Source organism: Ptychodera flava, chromosome 1, assembly GCF_041260155.1.
Source record: "Ptychodera flava strain L36383 chromosome 1, AS_Pfla_20210202, whole genome shotgun sequence".
Lineage (NCBI taxonomy): Eukaryota > Metazoa > Hemichordata > Enteropneusta > Ptychoderidae > Ptychodera > Ptychodera flava.
Window position 1 is genome coordinate 7,177,407 of NC_091928.1, and position 25,724 is coordinate 7,203,130.

At 36.4% G+C, this 25,724-nt stretch overlaps 1 protein-coding gene across 1 annotated transcript; it reads right to left on the reverse strand.

Annotated features, from left to right (window-relative positions):
- Window positions 1-8,109: 8,109 nt before the first annotated feature.
- LOC139114634 (arylsulfatase I-like) lies at window positions 8,110-22,279 on the reverse strand. The gene is made up of 6 exons (XM_070676506.1): window positions 22,184-22,279; window positions 21,629-21,771; window positions 11,468-11,526; window positions 9,223-9,340; window positions 8,347-8,390; window positions 8,110-8,141 (listed from the first exon to the last, which is right to left on the reverse strand). The coding sequence occupies exons 1-6, from the start codon at window positions 22,277-22,279 to the stop codon at window positions 8,110-8,112; spliced, it is 492 nt and encodes a 163-aa protein (XP_070532607.1).
- Between the last annotated feature and the right edge of the window lie 3,445 nt (window positions 22,280-25,724).

A 25,724-nucleotide genomic window follows, 5' to 3' on the forward strand; every position in this document is an offset into this window, starting at 1 on the left:
GTTGATTTACCGTTGGCAGGCTGCAACACCACGTCATAACGAAACGTTATAATCATGTCACTGTTTAACATGTTTTTATGACGATACGAACACGAAAAATTGTAAAATATGTCTTTTCGATCATGAAAATTATAAGAAAACTACTTTAGATAATTTTCAGCCATTGCAATGAAAACGCTGGGAGTTACAGGTCCATTTGACGAGAATTTGATCACAGAAATGAAACAGCAGAGATGGATTCGGATTAGTGTTTTCTTGAGGTTATCAGACCCGTAGGATAATGCCCGTGGTGCCCTGTTGACCTTAGGAGGGCATAACAGTGTCCTGCCGAAATACTTGTAGAGATAGATAGTTTGTGCTAATAGGTTTGAAGGATTTCCAGTATGAAAATTCCCGAGTTTATTGTACAAACAATTTCAAGAATTTCATGAAACAACAGCGATCGGGCCGCAGACGCCCCGCCCCCATCCCCGCTTCTGCAAAGTAAGTATGTTCTGGAATGAAACAAAAGTGTACTGTTGAAGACGCGGGAAATAGAAAAAAGGATACTAGTCGCGAATCTTTCCACTTTGAAGAGACAGTGAACTCCGACCAAAGCCGCCAACTGTCAGTCTGGAGAATTACATATATCACTTTATTCAAGTGAGCAATAGCCTAAAAAGCTATTGTATCAAATTTACTAATTCTTCCTAAAATCATAGCAAACACTGTCACTCCTCACTTCCAAGTCACTACTGGAAGCTTTGCAATCTAAGCACAAAAAGTTTTACAGTACTTATTCCAGAAACTTCTCGATTTGTCAGCTGCTTTTGACACAAACGACTACAACCTGCGGCTACTAAACCGACTTTCACAGCTTGAGAGTATAGCACTTCAGTGGTTCTACAACCCTGCTTTCCTTTGACCTTTCAGGTTTGAACCAATCCGGCTACCGTGGCGGATAAGGGGTTTTATCAGAGATGTAGCCCACCAGCACAGCTTCAATGTTTCATTAAAGTCTGCCTGAAGACGTGGCTCAAAACTTAACATCCAACCCCAAAACTAGATTTGTACTATTGATAAATCCTGTTTGAAAAATGCCAAACTACGTGCCTCGGATCGGCAACGACAGCCGGCAGAGAGAAAAAGCTATATTTCAGTTGCAACCTTAAATTGCTGGAGCTTGTAACGCTGGTTGGCTCGCGTACGGCCTGGTGCAAACGAGAGACAGTCGGAAGCTAGAATATCAACCAGATTATCGATTATCTTATTCTGCATAGTAGGCTGGCACTTTAGTCATCTACGTTTCCACAGCTATCATGATGCATCTATATAGTGCGTGAAATAAATTGTTTGTAAACAAGAAAGTCGCACCTGCGTGTGTCCGACGACGGCTCCCCTTTAAACATCTTTTATATCTTCAGAGTTCAGTTTTAGATTTTTCCGTCATTCATTCATGAATAGACGAAGCACACCGTTCCTTGTTCAAGTCGGTGAATTTCTAAAATTAAAATCTTTTGCATAGTTTCACATGTTTTCTCTCCTTTTTCATACAAACCTATTTAGAATTTGGCAGCCCAGGTTTTCCTAGCGTTTGAACGCGTTACCTTTGAGTCTGCGCAATCGTGAGTTAGTTTCACGGGAGAAACGCCCCTGTATAGCGTTCACCCCACTCAAGCGTTTCACATGAAAACAGAACACAAATCATCGCGTTTACCCCACTCTACGCTCAAGATACTAATTACCGTAGTATCTTGTCCGAAAACAGCTGGGTTTCGTCGGGGTTGAGATTCCCGTTCGAAAGTTGGGCCGGATCAAACTGCACCAAACTTTGCCATTACAAAACGGGACGAAAACAGCAATAAATGAACATGAAAGACCCGTAGGACCTACAGGCTACAAACCATATTTAGATTACTAACGTTGCCCGGAATGACACACCCCAACGCCATACTGTTACACAGCTATCGGGAGAATGAGGAATACAAATAACCTTAATTGGTTATAATACGAGTCATTTTATCCTGTGCAACCATAGCAGACATTTAGAGCGAATTGAGCTAAGATGGGTGGATGACTCTATGTTGCGCTATGTTATCGTTTTTATGTGCAAAAGTCACGTGTTCTGTCGAACTATATCATTTGTCTTTTCCCCCGAAAAAGTATGACTATACATTTTAGTGACAATGCAATCGTTATTTTGTGTCATTTCGTCAATTTTAAGATTTCGGTAAGCGATGAAGAATGCCTGTGCGAATGTCTACACCAAATAAAAACGGGTTTATACACAGAAACCTCTATCTCACACAGGTCATTCGCTCAGTCGCAATCTCTCCATTATTTGAGATATTGATGGTTGTGTTGATGTTTAACTGAGTTGAATATTTTTGTCAGCCTAAAATGCTTTGCATGAAATCTATGCTATGCTGCATTACCGGGTATGAGATTAAATTACAAGCGACCATTTATATTACAATTGCTGATAAACAGAGTGATCTGGAGTTGGGTAACATTCTCCGAGGTCTCTGGGAATATTTGTTTGGCCATGGCTGTGCACGAAGTATTAATATCTTCAATTTCTGTATTGACTTCATTCAGTTCGTTCAACTTTGCAGTATTTATTTAAAATAGACAAGCTTGCAGACGATCTCGCTCAAGATGCAGCTTTTCCTTTCTTGAGTGGTAGTTTTATATGCCATTGGCGTTGGATATCGATAGGGAGACAGATATTGTAGAAGCATGGTTTGAAGCGGGAGTAGAAAAGACTATAAGGCGACGGGTAAATTATAACCCCTAAATACTGTCTTTTTAGATGCGCGTTTAATGAAAAAAAAACTGAAGAAGAAGCGAGCAGCAGGCACGTACAGATATGATATTGCATAAAAATTGCCTATAGACTTTGCAACTAACGTTGGGAGTCATTAACACCTTTGCCTAATGAGGTGTTTATTATCTACGCAGTCTCCCTAGCGTTATTGAAACCATTAAATTTGGTGTTGAAAGAAAATGTTTGAAGAAACTATCATGTTCGTAGTAACTAAATCTTGCCGTTGATACATACTGAAGAATTGGTACAAAAAGTACCTTTTCCGTCACATCAAAGGCTTTGGTCGATGTTTTTTCATCAAAACCACTGGTCAGACAGCATTGATATTTGTTATACAGACCCCTTAAGATGGCCTGAGTCAGATAATCTCATATAATGAGAAAATATACAATTTTGCATTTAGGAGCAAATTTTGCAAATTTTAGGAAAAAATTCTTTCTCAGAAGCTGCTCTTCTGATAATTTTGCAGTTCGGTATACCAGTCCCTATGGAAGACCTTAGCCAAATCATCTGTTAAAATGGGGGAACTCATATTTTGTATTTTCGGAGCCAATGTTTTAGTCCGTGACCTTACACGACCTATACCCTCCTCAGATACCTTGGACGACAGTTTTGAAAACTGAAAAAAAATTATAGTCACAGTTGATATCACTTTGTAGTGACCTTTGATCAAGAGATCAAATCTGATTTTTTTTTGATATAATGGACCAACGTTATCAAATATTTTATGGAGTAAAACCCAAACACTAATAAGGGATTTCGATCCACAAGAATGATAGATGGCAAGATGCAGAATACCATGGATACAAACTCCGGTAGATGCACGTGGTTGACAGGTCATTGAATTAGTAATTAAATCATCGCAGCATGGGGTCCAGTCAAGTGCAACTCATATATATTAGATTAATAATATGGCCAATTAAGGACAATATCAGGTCACTCCACCACACAAACGCACAAAAAATAACCAAAACAATTATCCCTCACACACCATATAAATTTGCTCCTTCCAAGGTTGGAATTTACCAGTGATCACTTGACAAATGAACAGTGGTTTCTGCTTTGATCACAACTTGAAACTTGCAGTAGATAATGTTTACTTCCATTAGGTTTTGCTTACAAGAACTGTCAAATCATAGTTATACATCTTTACCAGAAACCAACAAGTATTCACATTTAATCTTAACATACTACTTTGTGATTAAATTATCGAAAAATTTGAAGAAGAGTTTACCTGTGTGCCTGAAAAATATCACATATTTGTCAACACATAAACTGCATTGTTGGATGATTGTCTTGTAGAGATCATATCTGTGAACAGCTTCTATTAAAACAGATGCATACTCCATGGTAGACATAGGTTTGTAAAATAATGAGCAGATTAATCTTTTAGAAGGAACCATTCGATCAACTGAAGGGGTGGATGAAAACCTAAAATGATACATATCGTTGGATACTGTGATTTCCTTAAAAAGATAACAAGTTAAAAACACTATCTTATATTACCCTTGTACAATCTTCCAGTGACCAAATCTGAGAAACATAAGTGTATCTGTAACCATTAGAAGGAAAACGCAAAGATATATCATAATTTATTTGTCCAGGTAAGTCAGCAATTTCAACATCAGTCAGAGATGTTTTCCTTCTGTCTCTTTCATTCCATGCTTACTTAATGCATTTATACTAAAAAAGACAATACAAGATTGCTGGTTAGCCAATACAATATGGAGGTCGAAGTGAGATATGAAATTTGAGTCACAGAAAAAATCAGTTGATGAGCAAAATTTTAACTAACCCTTGATAACAGCTACGCAACTTGTGGACAAAACGATTATGGATCATTGTGTGAAACCTTTCACCCAAACTCATCACATACTATATTCGTTACAACATTGATAAAATTACAAGTTAAAAGAAAAAAAATTCTTGAATCAACCGTTGTTTATGGACCGAGTTCTGGCTGCAGCATTTTATCCGTCATCCTGGTACTTTCAAATCATTAAATTTCTTGGAACACAATTTATTTGTGCTAAACGTCTCACGTTTGTCGTTAAGGGGGCAATATTGTTCGTTCGTTAACACCATCCTGGTGAGTACACATTGTTAAAATACTTTGGTGAAGATTCTTTCATCGACGGGAGGTCAATAGCGGGAACAGCCTCCTCTTCTAGTTCTCTCAGTCGGGTCATCATTTCATCCACTTTTTCAGGCATTTCTGCACTGAGATCAATGCGTTCAGTCGGGTCGTCTGCAAAAGACAAAATTAAGAACGACGACCTTTCACTATATTTATCATTCTTGTTCAAAACTCTGTAGATTCTGTGGTATCATGCTCTACTCAAATGGCATGTTGTCCTTAAGTATATATTGGAACTAGTATTCAGATCTCAGCATCATACACTCTACACTTTAAAGGGAGAGGTCGTCCCGACTTTCTCGTTAAGAAACTTTGCCTCTTCCCAGAAATTGACTACGAATGCCGTGAAAATCTGAAGCAAGTTTCCCGTTATACTGAAAGCACGTTCATCTATTCACTATACCTTATCACTAACAAAGGTAGAGCCGATGCGACGTGTGAAGTTGCCTTCATTTCCTTTATATTGTGTTTCACAACTTAACAATTTTAACCTGCGCTGCATCGGGTGTATACGAGATCTGGGTGGCATGAGCTGCTGAGACAGGCAAGGTGAATTGCAAGCTAAACGCTATAATATGTAAGTTCTTGATATAGATTTCTTGATATAGATTTCTCAATAAGTACCCTACTCCTTTGATTATCTCCATTTGGTTCGTCATTTTACATCTAACTCGGTTTTTTCCTGCCATCTAAACGCTTTTCGTTTGCTAGTTGAAGTCTGTTCTTATATCGCTATTTAACGTACTGCAGCAGGCGTGAACTATCCTCGAATCAGAGAGATGCGCAGTCGTACTTTGACACTGATAAAATTTACTACACAAGATATGACATGTTACAAGTAAAAACGTTTTGTGATGTTTTCTTTTCTATACCTTGAATACCTTCGAAATGTGAAAATGAACCGGTAAAAATTACGCATTTGGGGCAACATGAGTGTCTGACTCAACAAAATGTTGTACAGCATACTTGGATTTGTAGTCAGGTGGAGCAGCCAGTGGGACATTTACACTGTAAAAATATCGCCTTCTTTTTCGATTCTGGCCTTGAAAGAAATAAGTGGCATATTCTTGTACTTGTGTTAAAAGGGATTTCCTTCTAGAAATCCACTTAATTGCTAAAGATATGATCCAAAGGGATGTCCTTTGGCCATTTATGAATTTTGTAAAGAATGTGTAATTTTGACCTCATGTCACCATAATAAACTCACTAACTATGAATAGGACACTTTCCGAAAAAGAAAGAATGCTAAAGAATAGCAGAGATGCGTGATTGAAATACCCACCGCGTATGTTGAACAGCATTGTATAGTGTCCCGCAATATGTTTTTTTGTGTAATCACGAGCCCATCCATTCTCAGGAGGAGGTCTCCAGTCACCTTGAATCAGAAAAAAGTCATTTCTGAGAGACATTCCACATTTTATATGAGTCTTTTCTTGATTAAGTTCAAAGGGATACTCATAATATGATTATTTCCACTTACACTGACTTACAGAATATTCTGCCGGAAATTTACTTGTTAGCTCACGTGTGTAAACACGTGGGCTAATGTCATAGCGTCTGTCTGTCTGTCCGTGGATGTGTATATCTTATTATGTGTGAGTGTCTGTCTGTCTTTCTGTTTACACGATAACTCAAAAACGCCTGAACGGATTCAAGTAAGATTTCATAGACAGGTACCATATGCTATTTGCAAGAACTGATTAGATTTTGATTAGTGTGGCTTGCATATTAATGAAGTTATGCAATATCGTTTTTTCCAGGCCGTACAATGGTTTCCCTACAGCGTAGACATATATCAAGAAATACTGCACAAAATTTCATGAAACTTTTCACAGATGACAATCTCAGAACATTATCATGATGTTGTGAGGGTCATGTCAAATATCTTCTCATTTGCATATTAATGAACTTTTGTTATTAGTGAGATAACCCTGAAATTTCTGCACCAAACTTGATGATACTTGCAACTAATATTGATCTGATATATTTCTACTTATACTTAGATGCATTGGGCAGTATCAAGTTAATGAATAGCTCATTTGCATATTTTATGAAGTTTTGTAATTAGTCATATAACTCAGATATAACTGCGCCAAATGTGATGAAATATGCTGCAGATACTTATCCGACTAATATTTAAGTGTGGTGTAAAGCATTTAGTAGTGCGAAGTTAATTAAAGGTTCATTTGCATATTTAATGAACTTTGTAATTAGGTATATAACTCTACAATTACGGCATCCAAGTCAGTGCAATTGGGTAAAGATATTGTTCTGATAAATATCTAATTGTACTGAGAAGTATTTGGCATCGTCAAGTTAACAAATAGGTCATTTGCATATTTTATGAAGTTTAGTAATTAGTCATGTAACTACAAAATTACTGCTCCAAATGTGATGATTTCTGCTGCAGATACTGATCCGACAGATATCTAATTGTGGTGTAAAACATTTAGTTGTGAGGAGTTAATTTAGTGTTCATTTGCATATTTAATAAGCTTTGTAATTAGTGATATTACACCACAATTACAGCATTAAATTTGATGAAACTTGTTACAGATGTTGATCTGATAAATATCCAATCGTACTGAGAAGCCTTGAGCAGTGTCAAGTTAATAATTAGCTTATTTGCATATTTCATGAAGATGATAATTAGTCATATAACTCCGAAATAACTGCATCAAATGTGATGAAAACTGCTGCATTTACTGATCCGACAGATATCTAACTGATTTGTAAAGCATTTAGTAGTGTTAATTAAGGGTTCATTTGAATATTTAATAAACTTTGTAATTGGGTATATAACTCTGAAATTACGGCACCAAATTTGGTGAAACGAACTACAGATATTGATTTGATAAATATGATAAATATTTAATTGTGCTGTGAAACATTTAACAGTGTCAAGTTAATTTAGGGCTCATTTGCAGTTTTAATGAATTTTGTAATTAGTGATATTACTCTAAAATTACTGCATTAAATTAAATGAAACGTGCTACAAATGTTGATCTGATGGATATCTAATTGTCCCATGAAGCATTGAGCAGTGTCAAGTTAATTAATAGCTCATTGGCATATTAAATAAAGTTTTCTAATCAGTGATTGAACTCTGAGAGTACTGTGCGAAGTTGATAAAACCTGCTACATATAGTGATATAACAGATATGTTCTATTCTGTGAAGCGTACTTCTATAAATGAACCTGTTGTTAAACACGTGAGCATATTCAGTTCATATCTGGTTTTTGCAATGTTCTGTTTCATTCGTTGTAAATCCTATGTAAATCCACTATGGTGGAAAACAAACATGGTCCAATGACATCAGGGTCTTCCGTGTACACAAGTTGGCATGAATTGTACTGAAAGAATTATTTTGAAATATTCATAAATAGTGTATTTTATGCTTACTTGGACTTCCAGCATTTCCATGTATAAGTTTGTAATCGCCTACCCTGCAAAGTAACGCAGATAATTCCGTAATCAGCAGCGAATAGCAATACTTGCATTGCAGAATAATGTTCTTACGTCCTTTGTACGCTGGGATTTTGAGGACACCTTTGTGGGATGGGTTTGTTCATCGTATCAATTGAAAAACTGCAAGAAACTATACTGTTAAAGTTTCAGAGTTACTGTATGAAAGATTAAAATTAAAATGAGAAATCGTGTCCATTATGATATTGATATTAAGAGTGACACGCAGGGGCACTGAAGTAAGAAATGGGGAGGAATTGATTTTTTATAAGTCTTTTAACAGCACGATGACGAAGAGACAGTATTTTTAGTCTTCTCAGAATGTTCCCAATACACTGCAGTACAGTTTAAATGGGAAGGTTATTTATCAGATTTACCTAAAAGCAAATTGACCGACTGGATAACAATTTCAGTTGAAAACATAGGACTTATAGCATGTTAATACTCAATTACAAGAAGAATTAATGCGAGAGCTAGGCATTTAGGAATGTCCCTTTAAGTTACGTCAAGATTGAATTGGATTGAAATTAATAGCGGTGTGTTCTTAGACAGTTAATCCCAAGACAATTACCAACCGGATAAACTCCTACAGTAACATTTGGGTTAATATTACATATTGGGATAGTATTGCATATTGGACTGACATTATATACGACGATACAACCCTGGGCCTTGCCCAGTCTTGTGAAAGGTAAAAATTTGGCATTCTGATGCCATAGCATAACAGGGTTACAGTGTTGTGCAGAAGTTTTATCGCTAAAAGGTGTGTCACTTGTAGGCATCGGTAGGCAAAGCTTACTGCAAACCCCTTACCTGATGGCCCGAGCGGGAATTGTTTCCATGTGATCGAAATTGTAAACAAATTCAGTACGAGGTGAAGGGTCACCTTTAGATATGGTATTCCAAACGTCGAGACCGTCCATATCTGGATCTTGAAAACAAAGGAGAGAGAAGATTAGATAAGGTAAGATTGTACAATGTTTCTTCTCTCACGTCCATTAACAAAAGTTAATAGATATGTAAGAGGTAGCCGACAAACGAACAAGGGTTACGTAATACACCCGCTTGTGTATTTTGGGTTTCGGTCATTTAGTTTTTGCTGAATCATCACTGTCAAAATTCGATTATTAGAGGAAAATAATATATATAAGTATATTGCAGCACGGGTACATCTACCAATAAGTTAAGCAAATATACCTTTACAAAGTTATTTTGCATTATTTTTCTTTTTTTTAAAGCCCCTGTAGCTGTAACTCTTGAAATTTGTTGACCTGAAAAAGGGCTTACTGTTTTCTCTGGCTTTCTATAAATTCTACAAATTAAAAGGATATAGTCCTTTACTATTGTAAAAATGGACAGTTAAATTTGAATTTTAACCGTTATTTTGATTTCCCGCCACTTTTAAAATCTGGTAATATTAAAAGTTAACACGGGATTGCAGCCATTATGAATTTCACATATCGTCAAATGTTACTTAATTAATTTGTTCCTATGGCACAAAACTTTGCACGGTGACCCCTGATTTTTATTCTTGATTTTTGGTGACAGTAATTTCATTGGGAAATATTTGAGCAAAAGTTGAAGTATTTCACTTTCGAGGCGCATACAACCTTAAAATGATGTTTGAGGTTATTTTTAATTGAAATTTACACGAACATCATTTAAACTACTACAAACTGGAAACAAATGGACCAATGCTTATTGGTAGCTTATTGTGTGTATCGGGATTAAGAGGGATAACAATAAACGTTGCTTCAAAGGTATGTTGCTGTTCTCCATCCATCGCTCTAGGGTTTATGATAAAACGATGCTCGTCTTCGGTTTAGCTTTGGTCAAGTACTCTACTACATTCGGCCAGGCAAGTCTCTTTTACAGTGTTATTTTTGTTGCAGGAAGTCAAACCCGAATGATTGGAGGTTGTCTCTAATGTACAATCATACAAGTTTCTCACGAATTTACGTCTGTAAGTCTGCATACCATCACGGTAAAAACCATTGACGTTGCTTGACATGTTGTCAGTCAATGAGAAGTCTTGTCCACATTTATGTTGCATTATTATCAATAAATTCACTCACCAGCTTAAACTCTTTTCGTACTTGCTATGTCTCACGATAACTTTTTAATAATAAATGTGATATCCAGGTGCTAAGTGTAAATAATTTACACTTACAGTTAAAAAGGACATGCTGCTGTAATTTCTGATACGTTTTTCCAACATAGGCCTTCCAACATTACTAACTGGAGCAATCAAAGTCCCTAGGGTCGACGGTAATCTTACAATATGCAATTTTAATGTTCTCAATAATTATTCAGTTTCATGTATAAAGTCGGAAATTACAAACAGTGCATTTTCCCATGACTTCGGGCGAAGAATATCTATTGCAAGAAAACAGGTGCAAAGTTGTATGCAAATGAGAACAAGTGTTGCGAAGAATTGCGAAGCTAAATTAACACTACAATTGAAACTTAATGTGATAGGAGTGTTGGTTTATGTACCAGACACTATATGTGAAAATAGTCCCGACTTAAACATGCTGCGCATTGATATATTTCGCTGTAATGAGACTTTTTAACCCAGCCTTCGCTACGCTCGCAACACTTAAATACGTAGCGAGAGGGGAGTCTATAAGAAGTTTGCACCTCGGATCTTGCAGTGTATAGCAAAAGACTGTCTTGCACTAGCAGCACAAAAATGCTGAAAATGCATAGAAAAGTTACAGCATGGAGGTAGCCAATGTCAATGACACTTTTGAAGTCCTAAACAATGAGAATACTGCCCCACTTTTGATGTGTTGCAGCCTGGTGCATACGACGACCACCAACGATATAATAAAAATGCACATCGTACAGAAACGATCCATCTCTGACCAACAGTGGCCAGTTGTCAATATTATCGACATAGTGATTTTCCCAGTAAGTTTCCGTAGACAATCGCCGCCGTAAAGATAGGTTTCATGAGGAGTTATATGTGCAGTAACCAAGAAAGTACACACGTTGTCACGGAGAGTACTACTTATATAACACATACCTAAACTGTCCCATTAACAGGATTGCTTACCTGTTTCACCGCCAACCAAGTTGACTAATGTAGGATACCAGTCTACGATGTGAATTAACCTAGAAGACAAATGAAATCAATGTTCCCATGATATTAAACTTTACAATGTACATGTACTGTCTACAGACCACAAACGTGTTGATAAAACCTACGTTTGTAGAAGAACGTACACTGTTCGATGCTTCACTTTCACAATCGTTATGTCATAATTTTAAATAGTTAAAGTTGTTCACCCTACAGACTGCAAACTTAACCACCAAACCCGACCATTGCATTCTTTCTACATTTGGAAATCGCCTTGTTTGTAGAATTATCAGGATCACTTGGCGAAAACGTCTCGCTTGAGACACTGAATAAGCTCTACAAATTTACTCCTTCATATACTGTATTTCTCCCAGTGAAATTTAAAAGAACAAGAAAGGAATTGAAATTGAAATTGAAAAGGGTCGCAATCCCTTTGTTATCTCTATACGGGAAATACAATTCCCAATTATCAAAATACTAAGTGACGACTTTACTTACTCCGAGAGCTTCAAAATAAGCCATAGTTTTGCAACAAAACACAATTGTAAAAGTTTTACAGTACAAATACCTGTCCCTGAGGCACATTCTACCTTAACAATTGCTGTGTTCGCCTTTAGCAGAGGTGAAAATGAATGTGATTTGTGCAGTTTTAGTTAAACTCTAACAGCTGCTTGTGTGGTTAAAGCCTGCCCTAGTCAGTTAAGCTAGAACTTTGTAAGCGTGATGGTCATACTACATGGAGTTCTCGGTCCGAAGAGTAAACCGTGTCGTGCCTTCGATTTTCTCTGCGTATACATTGGACACTCCAAGCACCCGAGGGCTATAATATATGCACCAGGGATACGCTTTAAGGGAGCGTTCAGTTATTACGGCCGGGGTAGGCCGGCAAAATTCAGGGAGGGTCACCTTAAGTTCGAAAACTGCAGGGGGGGGGGGTGTACATGTTTTGTTCAAACAACACAGAGGGGAATCACTTGATTTGATAAATATCCATCCCGTCAAAAAGCAGTTTCAGTGTTCAAAAATATTTTGGGAAATAAAATGATTTGCTGCATGATTTCATTTAGTCCGTGGGCTGGAGGGGCCCACCGTGCACCCCCCACATCCCTACTACTTGGGTATTTTTTTGTTCTCTAGGACCTGCTGAACAAGAAAAAGATGTTAACATTGGATATTTTGGGATGCACTACCTATCTGGGCTGGTTTTTTGATTTGCATGTACCCCAAAAATGGCGAAAAATGGGTAGGGGTAGGGGGTACTATATCCTCCCCTACATTGAGTAAACTAGCATGAAATAGCACAAACTATACATTTTTGGAAAGCTGAGAATTTGCTCGTTATGAGAAACACCAACTTTAGCAAAATGAATTTATGTACATAGAATAAGACGACTTTAAAATGAATTTTTTGACAATTTTGAAATTTTTTACCCAAAATACCATGTGACAATTGTGATTTACTTGTTATTAAGCAAAATTTTGACAGCTTTTTTGTTTGAATTATTTATTCCCACATATTAAACAGGAAAAAAGTGTTAACATTAGATATTTAACTATACACTACTTCTCTTGAGTCAATTTTGAATTGGGTGTATCTGTATGGGGTGTGCAAAAGCTAGGGTACGGGTACAACATACTTCCTTGATGAAGTAAACTGGCTTGAAATGCCATATACCTTATAGTTTTAGAAAGCTTAGATACTGGTCTTTTTAAAATGCATAAACTTTTAGTGAAAAAATATACGTCATAGAATTGGATAACTTTAAATCGATTTTTTCTGGTAAATCAGTATTTTTAACCGGAAGAAAATACGATAACTATTGTTTCCTCCTTATGAAGCAAATCAAACACATTTATGGATGTTATTTACTAATTGCAATGTGCTGAAGAAGATAACAAATGTCAAAATTGGGTATTTACCATGCATTATTGTCTCTAGTCACTAAATAGCAAGCTTTGCTACATTGGTATATCGTAAATGGGCATTTTATTGTTATGCAATGAACTAATGCACAGCCTTTAAAAGAAGACTCGAAAACGTGCACACATAGTCATATTGCCATTTTCTACTTCAAGTAAATAGATTATTGACGACTGTCTATTGTTTTAATTTAATTTTTAAATATTTTTCTATAAAATAATTTTGTTAAGGCATATTTGGAAAATTGTCTACGCCTCCTTGTCTTACTTTATATACAGCACGCATTACTAACAATCTATTAGGCCGAGGCTAGAGGGGTTGTCTACGTGCACCTCCCCCCTCACCCCACAGGATAACAAACCTGTAATTTTCAGAAGCCTTGGGATCCCTAGAATAAGAAATGGGTTTTAACAGACAAATATGGGACTCAATAGCTGTTACGGTCATGTTTTGAAGGGTACCACAAAATCACGATTTTGAGACCCACGTGGATTTTTGTCAAACCTGTCTTCTTGTACGTAATCTGCTGAGCTTACTGTTTAACATGACCTAGGTTATAGGGTATCATTAGAAAGGTGATTGATTCTTCTTGAAACTGTATATAGCAATATGCAATATCTTCTATAGTTTTCATGAAATAGGGCCATAATTTACCCCATACCCCAAAGTTTTATGTCACAAATTACTGTCAAAACTAATCTAAATTCCACCAATTATTTACCTATACATAATACAAAAGGCAATACTGTGTATTAACTTTGTGTTATTTGCTACAGGTACATGTTAGAAACTTGGAATAAACTTTTAACAGAAAAATATTGGGATCCTGTAGCTGTAACAGTCATATTCTGAAGGGTACCGAAAAATCACAGTATTACTGACTCGCATTCGTTTTTGTTAAATCTGTCTTCTTGTAAGTCTTCTGCTGAGCTTATTTTGAACATAACGAGGCCAATGGGGTACCATTAGAAAGTTAATTAACTCTTCTTTAAAATGATATGTTGCAATATGCAATATCTTCTATAGTTTTCATGAAATAAGATCAAAACTTACCCCATACTCCAACGTTTTATGTCGCAAATTACCATCAAACTAATCTCAAATTCTACCAATTATTTTCCTAGACACATTACAAAAGGCAATTCTTTGTATAAAATATATTTTATTTGGTACAGGGACATGTCAAAAATATGAGTTAGACTTTAAGAGACAAAATATTGGTATTGAATGACTGTTACTGGCATGTTTTGAAGGGTACCGTGAAGTCAGAGTATTACCGACTCGCATATGTTTTTGTTAAATGTGTCGTCTTGTAAGTTTTCTGCTGAGCTTACTTTTTACCATAGCCTAGATTATGGGCTGCCATTGGAAAGACAATTTATTTGGCTTTAAAATGACATATTGTAATATACAATATCTTCATAGTTGTATGAATAGGACCAAACCTTACCCCATACCCCAAAGTTTTATGTTGTATATTACTGTCAAAACTAGCATTTAATTTCAATAAATTCTATAAAAAAGACAAACTTTGTATGAAACCTTTTTTATTTGTTACACAGACATTTCCAACTATGAATGATACCATTAACAGGATAATTATTGGGATTTAATAGCTGTTAGCATCATAGTTTGAAGGATAGCAGGATATATGTTGCTGAAACCCGTGAAATTTTATCAAACAGTTTCCATGAAATTTATCTGCCAACCTTTATTTTATCCGTAACGCAGATTGTAGGGTATCATTACAAAGATTTTATCACTATTATTTTAGCATATTATAAAGTGCATTTTTATCATCTGAAGTTGTAATGAAATGGCAAAAAACTTACCCCAGCCCTTAGTTTTATTTGCAAACTACATCTGTTCGAAAACTTTGCAGTTTGCGAATTTGGGATATGGGGTAAGTCTGGTCCTATTTCATGAAAAGTATTAAAGATATTTCATATTACAATATGTCACTTTAAGGTAAAATAAATTTTCTTTCCAATTATAGCCTATAAGATAGGTTAGAGTAAAAAGTAAGCTCAGCAGATGACTTACAAGATGACACATTTAACAAAAACACATACGAGTGGGCAAGACTGAGACTTTACAGTACCCTTCAAAACATGACAGCAACAACCATTCATTCCCAATATTTTGTCTGTTAAAAGTCTATCTAATATTTGTAACATGTCTCTGTAGCAAATAAACTGATTTCATGCAAATCATTGCCTTTTGTAGTATGTCTAGGTAAAAGTTTGGTAGAATTTGAGATTAGTAGTGATAGTAATTTGCAATATAAACTTAGGGGTGTGGGGTAAGTTTTGGTCTTATTTCCTGAATACTTAAGAAGATATTGTATATTACAATATGTCATATCAAAGAAGAAAAATTACCTTTCTAACGATACCAAATAACCGGGTTATGTTAAAAATAGGCTCAGCAGATGACTTATAATAAGACAGGTTTAACCAAACGTATGCGAGTTGGCAATACTGTGAGTTTGTGGTACCCTTCAAAATATGACTGTTACAGCAACAGCATCACAATATTTTTTCTGTTAAAAGTTCGTTTCAAGTTTTTAACATAAACCTAAAGCAAATATACTAAATTTAATACAAATCATTGCCCTTTTTGTCCCGGTCAATAGTTGACAGAATTTGAGATTAGTTTTGACGGTAATTTGGAATATAAAACTTTGGGGTATGGTTAAGTTGTGGTCCTATTTCATGAAAACTATAAAAGATATTGCATATTGCAATATATTATTTTAAATAAGGGTAAATTACCTTTCTGATGATGCCCAACTTGCTACGTTATGTTAAACAGTAAGCTCAGTAGAAGACTTATAAGAAGACAGGTTTAACAAAAATGTATGCGAGTTGGCAGTACTGTGATTTTGCAGTACCATTCAAAATATGACTGCTACAGCTACAGCATCTGGATATTTTTCTGTTAAAAGTTTATTTCACGTTTCTAACATTTACATGTATCAAACAAAACAAATTTGATATAAAGCATTGCCTATTTTATAATGTCTAGGTAGATAATTAGTAGAATTTAGGATTAGTTTAGACAGTAATGTGTGACATAAAACTTTGGGGTATGGGGTAAGGTTTGGTCCTATTTCATACAAACTATAGAAGATATTGTATATTACAATATGTAATTTTAAAGCCAAATAAATTGTCTTTCCAATGGCAGCCCATAATCTAGGCTATGGTAAAAAAGGAAGCTCAGCAGAAAACTTCAAGAACACACATTTAACAAAAACATATGCGAGTCGGTAATACTCTGACTTCACGGTACCCTTCAAAACATGCTAGTAACAGTCATTCAATACCAATATTTTGTCTTTTGAAAGTCTAACTCATATTTTTGACATGTCCCTGTACCAAATAAAATATATTTTATACAAAGAATTGCCTTTTGTAATGTGTCTAGGAAAATAATAGGTAGAATTTGAGATTAGTTCAGCTAGGCGACTGATGCCGTGTGTTGTGGGTTCGAATCCGATTGAAAACTATCCGTATTTTCTACCCTGGCTTGGTAACACTGCTGGTGGACAGAATTGTCCCCCAGGTTATCGTTCGCCCAGTTAAAGCGATGAAATTCGTTTTCTTCGCTTCGATAAAGTGTGTATGTGCGATGTATGATAGTGAGCATGCGTGCGTGAGTGCTTCACGAGCTGTACAACGTGTTGAGCTGTCTCAGTCAGAAAAATGTAACAACTTAGCCGGCTATTGAACCACTCTTTTTTGGGAGTGGAGATTTAGCCGAGTGGTTCTGTCTGTGGCCTCGCAGCTAAGCGACTGATGCCGTGTGTTGTGGGTTCGAATCCGATTGAAAGCTATCCGTATTGATGGTAATTTGCGACATAAAACGTTGGAGTATGGGGTAAGTTTTGATCTTATTTCATGAAAACTATAGAAGATATTGCATATTGCAACATATGATTTTAAAGAAGAGTTAATCAACTTTCTAATGGTACCCCATTGGCCTCGTTATGTTCAAAATAAGCTCAGCAGAAGGCTTACAAGAAGACAGGTTTAACAAAAACGAATGCGAGTCAGTAATACTGTGATTTTTCGGTACCCTTCAAAATATGACTGTTACAGCTACAGGATCCCAATATTTTTTCTGTTAAAAGTTTATTCCAACTTTCTACTTGTACCTGTGGCAAATAACACAAAGTTAATACACAGTATTGCCTTTTGTATTATGTATAGGTAAATAATTGGTGGAATTTAGATTAGTTTTGACAGTAATTTGTGACATAAAACTTTGGGGTATGGGGTAAATTATGGCCCTATTTCATGAAAACTATAGAAGATATTGCATATTGCTATATACCATTTTCAAGAAGAATCAATCACCTTTCTAATGATACCCTATAACCTAGGTCATGTTAAACAGTAAGCTCAGCAGATCACGTACAAGAAGACAGGTTTGACAAAAATCCACGTGGTTCACAAAATCGTGATTTTGTGGTACCCTTCAAAACATGACCGTAACAGCTATTGAGTCCCTATATTTTGTCTGTTAAAATCCTTATCTTATTCTAGGGATCCCAAGGCTTCTGAAAATTACAGGTTTATTATCCTGTGGGGTGAGGGGGGGGAGGTGCACGTAGACGCCCCCTCTAGCCTCGGCCTAATAGATTGTTAGTAATGCGTGCTGTATATAAAGTAAGACAAGGAGGCATAGACAATTTTCCAAATACGCCTTAACAAAATTATTTTATAGAAAAATATTTAAAATTAAATTATAACAATAGACAGTCGTCAATAATCTATTTACTTGAAGGAGAAAATGGCAATATGACTATGTGTGCACGTTTTCGAGTCTTCTTTTTAAGGCTGTGCATTAGTTCATTGCATAACAATAAAATGCCCATTCACGATATACCAATGTAGCAAAACTTGCTATTTTAGTGACTAGAGACAATAATGCATGGTAAATACCCAATTTTGACATTTATTTTCTTCTTCAGCACATTGCAATTAGTAAATAATATCCATAAATGTGTTTGATTTGCTTCATAAGGAGGAAACAATAGTTATCGTATTTTCTTCTGGTTAAAATACTGATTTACCAGAAAAAATCGATTTAAAGTTATCCAATTCTATGACGTCATATTTTTTCACTAAAAGTTTACGCTTTTTGGAAAGACCAGTATCTAAGCTTTCTAAAACTATAAGGTATATGGCATTTCAAGCCAGTTTACGTCATCAAGGAAAGAATGTTGTACCCCTACCCCTAGCTTTTGCACACCCCATACAGATACACCCAATTCAAAATTGACTCAAGAGAAGTAGTGTATAGTTAAATATCTAATGTTAACTTTTTTCAAAAAATAATTCAATAAATAATTTTTTCAATAAATAATTCAAACACAAAAAGCTGTCAAAATTTTGCTTAATAACAAGTAAATCACAATTGTCACATGGTATTTTGGGTAAAAAATTCAAAATTGTCAAAAAAATTCATTTTAAAGTCGTCTTATTCTATGTACATAAATTAATTTTGCTAAAGTTGGTGTTTTTCATAACGAGCAGAATCTCAGCTTTCGAAAAATGTATGGTTTGTGCTATTTCATGCTAGTTTACTTAATGTAGGGGAGGATATAGTACCCCGTACCCCTACCCATTTTTCGCCATTTTTTGCGGTATATGCAAATCAAAAACCAGCCCAGATAGGTAGTGCATCCCAAAATATCCAATGTTAACATCTTTTTTCTTGTTCAACAGGTCCTAAAGAACAAAAAATACCCATAGTGTAGGGATGTGGGGGGGGGGTTGCACGGTGGGCCCCTCCAGCCCACGGACTAATTCTCTGAAGTCATTTCACTGTTAATCTGACTAACAGTATAAGTTTTATCTGTCACATGAACATCTTGTCTTTGAAACTCTGTACAGGCTTGTCTTCTTGTAAATTGAGCACGCTGAGGACTGTAACCTCCATACATGTTATAATCTCCATAAATGTAACATCAACCATAATTGTAATAAACTGCACCCATAAATGTAATATCACCCATAAATGTAACAAAAATCAACCATAAATGTAATAAAAACACCAACCACAATGGTTCTACTCCGGAATAAAAAGGACGCGATGCGTTCTACAGACTCAGTACGCCCAAATAATCACGTGATGCCGGTACAAACAAACCCACATGTGTACTAGCGCGTATAGAAATACACGTACGTCTATGCGCGTTTGCGCACATGGCTTTGTTTGTACTGTGGTCGATTCGAATTCCGGGTTTGGCCTATTGACGTAATAAATGGTAACCGTAAATGTAATAAAAAAATCACCCATAAATGTAATACTTGTCATCCATAAATGTAATAAATCTATTTTGTAGTTGAATTTGAGGAATTAGCCCTTCAATGTTTATCTCTGTAATAAGGAAAGCAACTCCACACATTATTCATATCTTAATTGTTTGCGTTTAGTGTGTTTTGTATATTTGAAAGTGTATTTTACGTTTCACTATTTTGTGTACAAAACTGATTGGCCATGGCGAGACACAGCTGTAATCTGAGTGTCAGTGCAGTCTCTACTCCAGAGTGGAGGAGACTGTATAACACTACGATCCTTTAACGCCGTTTTTTTTTCGAAATTTGCCGCACTTTCATAATCAGTCGCCTCAAATTCATCTTCAGTGGATAAATTGTCTGGAATAATCGATAGATTTTCGGTATTCCTATGTTGTCCCACTTGAAGTTTGTTCCTTTGCTGGGATGTTAGGATGTCTAATTTTGTTCTACTGTGTCCAAGGTAGTGTTCGTAATGTTTTTTGACTAGATTGAAATATGGATATATGTTCTCGTCAACATGTTTTGTGTCGTAAATTTCTGTTATAAGGTTGTATATTTCTCTGTTATTTGTTCTGAGTCATCTGTCATAAACTGTGTGATATCACTGGTTGACGAGTTATTTTGACGCTTCCTTATTATGTAATTATCAGTGTCTAGAACTGCTGTTCCACTTCCATTATCTAACGGTTTGATCAGTACCTCGCCGTTTTCTGATTGTGTTCTCAAAGTACTAAATTCTGTGTTTCGGAAAGGAAACCTAGTTTCAGGAAAGTATGTTATAACATTACACTTGTCTTAATAAAGTTATTATTTACTCAGGGCATTTATAAACAAATGATCACATATACAAGTTCAAGTTTATTACATTTATGGTTGAGTTTTATTACATTTATGGTTAATTTGTTTATTACATTTGTGGTTGCGGGTTGTTACATTAATGGTTGACTGTTTTATTACATTTGTGGTTGATTTCAATACGATTGTGGTAGATATTACATTTGTGTTGATTATTACATTTGTGGAGGTTACAAGGACAATGAACAATTCCTATTAGCCTTTGGCAGAGGTAAGGCAATGGATAGGTGCAAGCTATGTGTTAAACTTAACCCTTGCTTACATTGAAAGGCTCCTTGCACAAAACTTATCTGCATAAATAACACAAAGGCTAGAATATAAATGAAAAGTGTGCATGACTTTGTGTTTATCTCAATTAGCAATTAGGAAGAAATACATAAATATACCGTTTTGTATTATAATAAATATAAAAATATATGTGTATATACTATATATGTCCTTGATCAAGCACTTTTACAGTAGCTAACTTTGTTTTACCTTACCCAATGAGCGGTGGGTAGCTACTAGGCCTGTAAATCGGATGTTTCGCCCCTCCATGACCTTATATGTTGGCATTTTTGTGATATGAGGGAAGAACACGAAAACATGCCGAGGAAGAGGACGACGTTGTAATCGATGAAACTTGCAGCAGCATAAGTGATGAAGAACTGTTTGAACCTCCCGAGACACAGTAGACAATGTATACAAATTCTTAGAGAAGAGAAGGATCTTGGAAAAATCTCTTTTCCACTGATGTTATATTGTTTCTATGCAACGGTAATAACCAGTGTTATCATTAAAATTGGATCAATACTTACTCAAGTAAAAGGGGGGGGGGAGGGGGCATGAAATTTTTGTCATCTTAAAAGAGGTTCATCAATGGGGGGGGGGGCAACGGAGGGTTTAACTAATTTTTGACTGATGCAGAGGAAGAATTTGCCGGCCCATTCCGGCCATAATAATTGGACGCTCCCTAAAGGCATCGTATCTTTTTTTGAAAACGTTAGAAATGGCCAAAATGCTCTTTTGTTGCGGCCTTTAGTGAATTTAAATTGCTGTTTAGAAACCTACTGGTCATTTTCGTAACCTGTTTTCTCCAACATTTTACCATGAACAAGGGTAACAACCCTAGTACCGCCTTCCCACAGAGTATGCTTAGACCCACGTAGAGGCCAGTTACTGCCAGCGTTGTCACCGTTCGCCGGTCCACCATTCTGAAATACAAATACATGCTAAGATACAGACACAGTAAAAGGTTTTAGGTTGTTCTGTGGTAGAGCGCTGCCTAAACCATGGAGTTTAAAATAGCTAAACATTTGCGCCAATAGTTGAATATCCCGTACACTGTAATTCTCTCTTTTGCTTTCTTGCTCCCTGTCCCTGTCTGTCGGTAAAACCTGTGTATGTCAACAGTGTTCCTGTCCCTTCGAACTCAACGACATCGGCTGGGTGGCAGCCCGGGTGGCAGTGTCTTTGTGTCGGTCTCTGTAATGGAAGTTTCGTCAAGGTTCATTTGTCTTTCTACCTGTGTTACATAGGACTCCCTGATATTGCCCCTCTTCTGTTTGTCAAACTGCCTGTCTGTCCAACGTTAGTCTCTTGCTTTGAAATGACATTGGCACTTACGTCTGACATAAATATGAGTAACGTGTCCTCCCAGAATCCATATTCCTTGAAAGCTTCAACCACCGCAGCGACTGCGTCGTCCATGGCTGTAACCATGGCTGAAACGATATTAATAATACAACAGCAAATAACTTTTAAGTAACGCAAATCAAAGTGTCATTGCTCTAAACGGTCTCAAAAAGTTATCGGTACTACATCTGCACGTTAGATAGATGTTTTATAATATTGCCGTTTTGCTTCTATGTGATGTACAGTCACATGGATTTATAATTAGATGAATGGCCACATATGTGGACGAAAAAACAACCACAGGGATATACAGACAGACAGACAGACAGACAGACAGACAGACAGACCGACAGATAAGCAGACAAACAAACAAACAAAAAGGCAGGATGAATGAAGGGGATTGATGAAGAGGCAGAGAGTCATGAATAGATAGACAAATCTGAATAGATTGGCAGACCTAGATCAATAGACCAAGAGACAGGCAGAAGCAGAAGAAGGCATAGAAGCTGTAGAAGGCGTCATTGTGAGTGTATCTTCCTAAACCTACCTAGCTTAATTCTTCGTTCTGTGTCGTTGATGTGCGAATACATGTCTTGATACTTTTGCGGTGCCTAGTTAAAGGAATAAAAATGTAAACAAAGAATGCTCTTCCATTTTGCGGGTATTGATGATTAAAATCGTTCAAGCCTTGACATTTGCAGTCTCGAGCCACGTCAAATCATCCCCTCATCTGAACCCGAACTCGGTTAAAACACAATGCATTTCGATTTTGGAGGGTATTTTGGTGCTGCTGATTTTCCCCAGACCTGGCTGTACCCATACATTTCGCCACTACATTCTTAAGGACCCCGGGCAAAATACTTTACAAATGCCAGTCAGACCTTAGAGATAGCACAATGTACGCTACCTATATTTCTGTGTGCTAGCTCTTTTGTCGGACTGATGTCAGGAATACGAAAAAAATATTCCTTCCGACTGATAATTGGAAAGTCTCTATGCTTTTATGTACTCTTACGTCGTTTTCTCCCTTCATCCTACACGTACTTGCTTTATAGCAGTTTGTATTTTGTTTTACTTGATTGTCTTGTCATCAGTGCAGGGTTGTTTCATATGTGAAATAATCGTATATTTTACGAGACTCATCACTTTCGATTTTTGCGGGAAACTTTCCCCAGTCCCAGTAACTTTCTGGGAATGACACCTTTGTGCTAAATTTGACACCCTACCTCAAGTGGTCCGTGTACACTTTGCAATGCAAAATACATAAACATGGGAGTCTTCTTGTCATGATTCTTCACATAGTCGATGACCTTGTTGCTAAATAAATACTGTGGTTAAAAATACACAGAATTACAGGTGTGCATAAGAGATAATATCACACCAATGAGACAAAATGTTATGAATGACCTGATTGTAAGTTCTTGCGACTAGTCCTGCTCGCTCGCTGCAATGGCGACGATGTGAGATAAAAGAAAGTTAAACAAAGTTTCCTTACGTGGTTTACATCTATAAATGAGAGAGAGCGGGGGGGGGGGGCGCAGGGACTACAACTTGTACATTTGAAGGTCAGTTCCGCTTTCATTTTGATTGACTTTATTCCGTCAAAGAATTGCAATCATACCCATCTATAATCCGATAGCACTTGGTCAAATCATAATACAATAGTAATAAACATAGACTCTAAACAGCACAGAACAAACAGATAATCAACGGTAGACACAACAAAGTCAAATTCATGAAAGAAAGATATATGGACCTCTGGCCAAAAGACCAGAAGTGATATCAGTGTTTTGAAAATAGTAAGCAAATCCTGTCCTGCATGTGATATCCGCCATATATCAAGCTTTAAGTCAAATAGATGGTCAATCTATCAAAAGGTCGATCAATTAATCAATCAATAAACCAGTAAAAAATGCTAAAAACGAGCGAAATGACAAAACGACAGAGCTCGAAGATAAAGATAGCCATGATATTTTGCTGTATTTTAATGCAAACATTTCGAGGCTTTTATGGAACTCTTCATAAACGGCCGATATGACAGTGACAGTGTTTTATAACCCTTTATTTATAGACCAACATTTGTATTTCCAAATCAATTAAATGCATGAATTCGTCGAGTTAAATAGAATGTACCACGGCTAGCTAAAAATAAGTTAATTAGAAGATGACGAAAATAGGTGCCTAATAGTGAGGTGACTTTTTCGTCCATTAAAATGTTTTAAGAAAATGTTTGATCGATCGCAAAGTTGACCACATGTTATCGAAATAACAGTATCTAGTATCAAGTTAAAGAGGCACTCCTACTTGGTAACATTTTCAAAATACATTTTTAGTACTTTGTGCCCTGTGGGCACAAGGTACTAATGTGATGGCGCGGCCCAATATGGCCAACATAGTGGGCCGTATGCTGTGGACGCAGGTATCTCAGAAACGCTTCAGTAACTTTTTCTGAAATTTGGTCTGGTGGTTACTTGGGCATGTATCTCAAACGGTCTTTTTTCTTTTTTTGATTGAATCATTTTAAAGTCACTTTTTTAGCTTTTTTCTGAAAACCACTATTTTCACTTTTTCCTCAAAACCACTGATTTGATTATTGTGATGTTTGGCATGGGTGTTCGTATAGTTGAAATACCGTCAGAAATGTTCAAAATTTGGTGATACATGCCTTACATTATTTTAAACAATATTTTTATCCATTTTTATTTTATATTTACTTGATTTTGCCTCACTTTCGCTAAAGCTACCGTCTGCGCATGCGCAAGACTGTAGGACAAAATCTGAGTTGAAGAATCGAAACGGACGCCATCTTGTTTCTCGGTATGGGCACATTTTTTACGTTGTGAACGTTTCACTGTGTATTTCAAATGTTCTATAGTTATGAAGTTGACAGTGATGCACTTTTGCAGCTGTCGTGTATTTTTTGGTACGAAAGGCGCCTTTGATCGACTGAAGAATGATGGCCTCCGTAGGCGATAAACACCGGTACTGGCAGGCATATCAGTTCTACTGAGGAAGTAATCCACTGGCCCGGATAGGTCAGGGGCTCACTTAGGGGAGAACCACTTGATTTCTGGGGGGTATGGAGGATTTCGAGGAACAAAAAATGTCACCAGGTGAAATAAAAGAAAAAAACTAAGCCTGTAATGGCTTGAGAAAAAAATATTCTCATAACAGACAGAAATAAAAAAGGAATTGTCACAATGCTGTTGAAATGAGCAAAATTTTGGAAACTTCATTCTCATGTATTGTTTGCTGGCATGCTGCCAAAGGCACGCAAATGTTTTTACCACAAGTAATTCTTATGTGTTTTTTTTCCAGCACTTATGATATAAGCATTCACTACTGTACACCTTGGTGCACTTGATGTTTTCCTTCCCTTTTCTGACCCAAGAAAGCATGTTTCAGGATTTCTGTTGCAATATCTCAATGGTATAGGCAATATCTAGATGGGACTATTTGACTTCTGTAAATCGTGAAAATTTAAAACACAAGATAGGAGTCAATAAACTAGTGTCAAAACCAATACATTATT